The sequence below is a fragment of the Gekko japonicus genome, unplaced genomic scaffold (genome assembly GCF_001447785.1).
Source record: "Gekko japonicus isolate JY-2015 unplaced genomic scaffold, Gekko_japonicus_V1.1 scaffold2504, whole genome shotgun sequence".
Taxonomy (NCBI): Eukaryota; Metazoa; Chordata; class Lepidosauria; order Squamata; family Gekkonidae; genus Gekko; species Gekko japonicus.
Window position 1 is genome coordinate 114,283 of NW_015164732.1, and position 7,512 is coordinate 121,794.

Here is a 7,512-nt window from a genome sequence, read left to right on the forward strand (position 1 = left end):
AGAGTGTGAGAGAGGTAGAGGGAGACAGGAGGAAGCAAAGGTGTGAGGAATAGGATAACCATCCTGCAAGTTTCTTGCGGGTCTCCACTTGTCAGTTCTAAATTAGTTACTGAGGAGAGACCCAATGTTGTTATTTTAAATTATAATCTGTAAGACTTTTGATTCTCATTCCTTAGTTCTTAATGGTGAATTTTAATTAGTAAGGTTTTATTATTTATCAATTTTGTAAAGTTTTATAATTTTCTATCTACTTTATAGTTTTACAATTTTGTATTTTCATGTATTAGTGTTCAGTGACTGTATATTTGTATTTCTGATTTTAACTATGCTCTGGTCATATAAGCTGAATAATTGATGGTGCTTTTATTGTTAACAGCACTCCACCTATCTCATTCTTGTAACTCTTATAAGAGTCTTTTCAGGGAGGCTAGGCTGTTAACACAGGACATTTTGGAGGTCATTAATTCATGGGGTCGCCATAAGTTGGAAGTGAGTTGACAGCACTTAACACACATATGTTGGGGGTAGTAGCTGTGGGAGAATTGCTTGGCAGAGGTAGGGTTGACAGCCTCCAGGTGGGGCCTCGGATCTCATAAGAACATAAGAGACGCCAATGTTGGATCAGGCCAAAGGCCCATCCAGTCCAACACTCTGTCACACAGTGGCCAGAAATACCAGGTGCCATCAGGAGGTCCACCAGTGGGGGCAGGACATTAGAAGCCCTCCCACTGTTGACCCCCCCCAGCACCAAGAAGACAGAGCATCACTTGCCCCAGAGTCCCTATCTATACCTTGTGGCTAATATCCACTGATGGACCTCTGCTCCATATGCTTATCTAATTCCCTTTTGAATCTCCTGGAAGTATGACTAATCTCCGGACTACAGAGATCAGTTCCCCTGGGGAAAACAGCTGCTTTGGAGGAGGGGCTGTATGGCATTGCTCCCCAGTGAGGTCCCTACCCCAAACCCACCCACCCCAGGCTCCACCTCCAAATCTTCAGGAATTTACCAAGCTAGGGTTGGTCACCCTATAAGTGAAATTTGAACTCAGGGCATACTAGGTCATAGTTGTTAGCCCCAATACTGCGTTAGCTACACTTCTCTTTAGTAAGGAAGATTAGGAAACAGAATGCTGGGCTATATGGATCTTTGGTGTGACCCAGCAAATCTCTGCTTATGGCTTCATCTGGAGTACAGTGTTCCTTTCTGGGCACTGCCACTCTCCTAAGGATGTTGACAACCTGGAAAGGAGGAACTTTTAATGATGATATAAGCAGTTCATATAAACAAAGGCTGAATGAGTGAAGGACATTTAGTCAAGGGATAGACTGTAGAAGGAATATACATTGACATATATTTAATATTTTTTTTTAAAGAATAGCAACTGTGAACTGTGTTCCTTGGCCACATGAAGAAAAGACTTCAAAAAGATGGCATGTTTGTTAAACAACTGGGAAACAAAAATTTTATTTTGGTCCAAAAAGCACAGTTACAAGATAATCTCTCTTTTCTATAAGGTTTCACAATGTGAAGGAGAAAGTTTGTAAAACTAGTACTGTCAGTAATGGAGGTCAGTGATTGTCTGCAGTTATTGTTTGCATATGTGTGTGGGTTTAACAATACAGTAAATTTTAAAAAATCACTTAGTTTTGTTTCTGTTTTGAACACAGCCTTTAATAACCAAAAATACCACAGCCATTGTTATGAACAAAATAAAAAGAGTGTTTAGAGTACTGTCATGCTCTAGTTATTTTGGTTATAAACTGATTGAAGGACATGCTATTTATCAGATATTCACCTTACAAGGTAGTTTGACTTAAAAATGTGGGAAAGAGGATGAAGGTAAAAAAAAAGCGCTATCATAGTTATGTAGTTTAATGATTTGGAGATGGGAGTAAGCAGTGAAGTGGCTAAATTTGCGAATGATACGAAGTTGTTCAGGGTGGTGAAAACCAGTGAGGATTGTGAGGCACTCCAAAGGGATCTGTCAAGGATGGGCGAGTGGGTGTCAACATGGCAAATGGGGTTCAGTGTGGCCAAGTGCAAGGTGATGCACATTGGAGCCAAAAATCCTAAATATAAATACATGTTGATGGGGTCTGAACTGGCAGAGACTGATCAAGAGAGAGATCTTGGAGTTGTAGTAGATAACTCACTGAAAATGTTGAGACAGTGTGTGACTGCAATAAAGAAGGTCAATGCTATGCTGGGGATTATTAGGAAGGACTAAGACTTGACAGCAGAAAATTTCTTCTCTAGTAGTTGAAGAAGAAGAGGTTTTTATACCTTGCTTTCCTCAGGTTAAAGCGCTTAGGGCTCTTTAGCTTGGAGAAACGACGACTGAGGGGTGACATGATTGAGGTTTATAAGATTATGCATGAGAAAGAGCAGATAGAGAAAGAGGTACTTTTCTCCCTTTCTCACAATACAAGAACTCGTGGGCACTCCATGAAATTGCTGAGCGGTCGGGTTAGAACAGATAAAAGGAAGTACTTCTTCACCCAAAGAGTGATTAACACTTGGAATTCACTGCCACAGGAAGTTGTGGTGGCTACAAGCATGGACGGCTTCAAAAGGGAATTAGATAAGCATATGGAGCAGAGGTCCATCAGTGGCTATTAGCCACAAGGTATAGATAGGGACTCTGGGGCAAGTGATGCTCTGTCATCTTGGTGCTTGGGGGGGGGGGTCAACAGTGGGATGGCTTCTAATGTCCTGGCCCCACTGCTGGACCTCCTGATGGCACTGGTATTTCTGGCCACTGTGTGATACAGAGTGTTGGGCTGGAAGGGCCTTTGGCCTGATCCAACATTGGTGTCTCTTATGTTCTTATGTAGTTGCTTTTAAATGCCTATGAAAGGTAAATACCACCTGAAGGAGGAGGAGATGTCTGGTGCAGGGATTTTTAAAAATGATGCAAAGCCAAGCTCACAAAATAATGGAGAAAATAACTGACAAAATAACAGAGAAAGCTGAAATAGCAATACTCTTCATTCATTACAGACACACCTGTTATATGTATGTAGGACTATGGATTACAGAGCTAATACTTGAGTTTTAGGATGGAATGGTACATTGCAATAACCATGAGAGCCACTACTGAAATTGGGCACTTTGTATCAGGTTCTTTCCACCTGTGATATACAGTAGAACTTACTCTGTGTCCTGCTGTGTCATTGTTGCATTTCACAGCCCCTGCAGCCAATGAAGTAACATGGATATGAGGAAAACACATTTCAGTGATGCTGGGACATAGTATAATTTATGCTGTGCATCACATTATGGAAAATTCATTGTGGGGTTACCATTTTTGATAACAGCTGTGTGTTTCTTAAAATGTTGGGGTTGCATTTATCTTGCTATGGCATTGATCAGTGTACATCTTTATGTGTCCTTAAAATACCCTTTTTTGGTTACAAGTAAAGACCAATTTTCTTTGTATTCACAGTGTAAAAATAAGTATAGAGGAGGGTATTTCAAAGCAAAGTAGTGAAGAACAGCTTCATTACAATAGGTTGGATCCTGTAAAATTTCTGTGAATAGAAATGCACATTTCTGCACACATCTCCATAATGAAAACTGATAGAGGCTTACTTTAAAAAAACCCCAACAACTTTAAGCTTGGGAATTCAGATGAGCAACTCAATTATTCCATAGCTCATTATAATGTTATTGTGCTGTAGTGTTCTAGAACTTGCTTTATTTCTAAAAAGCCCTGTAGTTATGGAGAAAATAGCAGCCGAGAAGGGCTGAGGTGAATAAAATGGTTCAAGTATGGGTGGACCTTCAAAAATGTACATCTCCTGTACACATGGCATACAAAGGTGTGTACACTGTGATCTTTCCAAACAGTAGCCAAATGAGTCGGGGAAAGACTGCAGCAAAACAAAGGAAAATCCAGAAAGTGAACAATTAAGGAACAATGTCATGGGGATGCTAAAAAAAAATGCACGCCACTTTGGATGACAAAGTGAATAAAAATCTCATTTTGAAAGCAACCGTAAAATCAAATATGTATATGAATTGGATAATGTGATGAAAGGAAGTTCCCTTTATGTGCACAAAAGGAAGAATTTGTTCAAGGGAGTGTCCTGAGAGATTCTGAAGTAGGGGAGCCTTTTCCCTATGATGCTAATTAAAGGAGAAAGGTCAAATACACCTAAAATTAACAATTGTAATATTGGTTTAGCCTTCTTGTTCTTGTTCTGTCCTGGTCACCTTTGGAAGCTGTGTTCCCTTCTTAAACTGTGGCATCCATCTTCATTTGCCAGGCCTTTCTACTCTCCCCTTCAAAAATACACATTGAATCTCTCAGGACAGTCTTGGAATTTTTTTATAAACAAACAAATTGCTTCCATTAATGCACAGCCAGATCCACACCCCTTCTACTTGGTGTCAAATTCTAGTCTCCTGTGTCTAGAAAATTCCCAAGAGGCCGTTTACTTTCATGACTTTTTGCCTATACTTATGGGAACTCTGTTGTTTCATTCACCACTTACCCTTAATGTGTCAATTGCAGTCCTCCTAACCCAGGCAGATTGCAAGAATTTCGTTATGCAGCTCAAATAGGTATTTGCTTTACAGTCTCATAAAATTGTGGTGTGTGTGTGTGAGAAAGAGAGAGAGAGAGATATCACAGAAAGAGAGAGAGAGAGAGATATATGCAAAAGGTGCCTGCCCCCTTTTGATGATGCCTTCTGAATCAATACATTTCTGTTCCTTGTAGGAAAATCAAGACCAATTATTTCATAGTTTCTCTTGCCTTTGCTGACTTGCTGGTGTCAGTTCTGGTGATGCCATTTGGAGCCATTGAGCTGGTTCAAGATAACTGGATTTATGGGAAAATGTTCTGTTTGGTCCGGACGTCTCTAGATGTTCTACTCACAACGGCATCAATTCTTCACCTCTGCTGTATCTCACTAGACAGGTAGGAGCAAAGAGATGTGTGAAAGGCATGCTGTTGCTTTCCATTTCTTCTTTTGTGCTGCATTTTTTGACTTTCCAAGAAAAAGTTATTGTACTCAAGATGAAAGGTCTGTAGAAATGTTCTGTGTGTAGGGCTTAATTTGTGCCACGGCTTGCCAGGGTTCAGCTTCGGCGTCCTTTTCAAAGCTAGGGATCAACCCTGAAATACATGAAGTAGCAATAGATGGAACTACTCTGAAGCAGACAAGAGTGTGCATTGCCTTCGCTGTCGAAAGACTGTCTTTCTATATGACAGGGAGGGGTAAGAGCTTCCAGATTAAGGGTTTTGTTCAGCCAGCAGAGCATTACTTATAATTTAAAATGGCTACTAGACTCTGAATGTTTTCCATTATGTTTTCTGTTAAAAAAGTTTTCTAAGGTGATGCATGCCTTGCTTTTCAAACAATCGACACTAGTGTTTAGCTAATGGTCAAGCGCAGGTGATGTGATGGTTCCTTTTGCTTGCAAATCAGGAACAGGGCACTCACTCAGGTTCCTACTCTAAGGTTCACACAGTAAAGAAGGATGTGTTTAAAACAACTTTCATTTATTAACAAGAAAGTACAGGGATGTGCTTGGATAGATCTTAGAACCTATTCAGGGCCAACCCTGGCAAGTAATTGGAAGGGAGACTATCATGTCACCTCTCTGAAAAATGTTCAAGCACCCAGTAGGGGTTGGCAGAAGTTGCCATGACTTCCAGGCATGCAAGCACTTATATGCACACGTATGCACGTACACAGACATAAAAAGTACCCCCACACAAAAATAGAAGGTACAGGGATGGGAGCTACTAATTTCAGGACAAGGGTGCTCATGCAGCCTACAATTCGAATTAATAAACAAAACTAAGGAGGACTCCACCTCATGAGAGTAAACCAACACACACAAATATCAGAGGGGGGAACAGATTGTTCCATTGTGACCCACAATGTAAATACACTGTATCCTCCTTCTTTACTTTGAGGTATATACTAAGCACAGTTCAAACATTTCAAAGATATGGAGCCAGAGGTTACTAGCACTGGACTCACAATTTGGGGTTTATCTTTACTGCCAGGGCTATTTTTGTGCAGGAACGCACAGGAACAGAGTTCCTGCTGGCTTCAGAGTTGGCCATGCCCACTACAGCCAAAATCTCTGTGTGCATGGCTAAAAAGGGAAGGCCTGGAGAGTGACCCCCCCCAGCGACTCTGAGGCGGGTGTGCCAGGGGCCCCCTGGCAGAATCGGGGAGGCATTTAAATGTCTCCCCGTGCCTTCCCAAGGGCCAGCTTGCCTGAGTGTCCCACAGCTGCAGCGCACCTGGGTAAGCCAAGAGAAGGCAGTTTAAACTGCCTCCCCTCCAAGAGCTGGCTTGCCCGGGCTCCTCACAAGGGCCTTCCCTTCCATTCAAGGGGGGGGGGCTTGCCTGGGCAAGCCAAGGGAAGGCATGGGGGGGTGGCCTAATATGCTAATGAGTTTCTGCTGTTGGGTGTGGCCTATTATGCTAATGAGTTCCTGCTGGGCTTTTTCTACAAAAAAAGCCCTGCTGCTAACCAATGCTCCCTCTAAGCTGTGGAGTCTTATGAGCAAAAATTCTACTTTGTGAGCTCCTGGCATTAAAGTTGTGAACAAGCGATTTGGCTATTGCATAAAGTAGTTTGCTCTGGAGCCATCCTTCCTGAGCTAAGACAAACATGTGTGAGCTGGAGGCAAAAAAACCTGTGAGCTAACTCACACTAACTCAGCTTAGAGGGAACACAGCTGCTAACCCATCCCCTTGTCTTTGAATTTAGTAGGCAACTTAACCTTTGTTCTGGGGATGGTCAGAACTGGAGTGTGTAATGAAGATGCCCTAACTGGAAGCAAATTATTCCATCACTGAACTAGCAAAAGGAACATTGTCACAAAGGAGTTCTTTAGGAGTACCATGATGTGCAAACAACACTTTCTTCATGGCTACAACACCTGCTGTCTTATCTGGCAAAAACATAACTTCAAGCTATTTTGAATATCAACAACTGTAAGATAGGATGGGCCATTAAGCTCAAAAACAGCAACAGACAGTTTGAACCAAGGCAAGTCTGGGATCTCATATCAGCATTGGTCCTCTGCACTTGCTTGGTTGAAGTTCCTGATATGGTGCGTAATGTTAAATACACTGCTGTATGTGAGCATTTGTGCTAGGTCAATACATAATTTGATGAGCCCATGCTTTTTGACCTCTTCATGCCTTAGTGAGGGGAAGTGAAGCTGGGTCAGCATGTGAGACCATGCCCCTTTGGGAATAATTATTTCATGATTTACGAAGAACAAGTCACCTTCAATTCTGCTTCATTCTCTGAGGGATGAGCAAGGTCTAAGATCTGATTTAACCTGTTTCCTTATGTGTGGCCATCCGTGGACGTGCAGGGCTCTGAGCATGGCCGGCTCGCCCGCTAGGCGAGCTAGGGGCTCGCCTAGGGCGCGCCAGCCCTCAGGGGCGCCAAACTGCGCCCCGCTCCCCCAAGCCCCGCCGCCGCCGCCCTAACCGGGCGATCACCGCCTCCCTCCTTCTCCTGCAGGC

The 7,512-nt window shown here is 42.5% G+C and overlaps 1 protein-coding gene across 1 annotated transcript in view; it reads left to right on the plus strand.

Moving 5' to 3' along the window:
- HTR4 (5-hydroxytryptamine (serotonin) receptor 4, G protein-coupled) overlaps window positions 1-7,512 on the plus strand; it is a 144,916-nt gene that overhangs the window by 81,820 nt on the left and 55,584 nt on the right. The window contains exon 3 of the mRNA XM_015409615.1: window positions 4,728-4,928. Coding sequence (XP_015265101.1) covers window positions 4,728-4,928 — 201 coding nt within the window. The remainder of the gene's footprint in view (window positions 1-4,727; window positions 4,929-7,512) is intronic.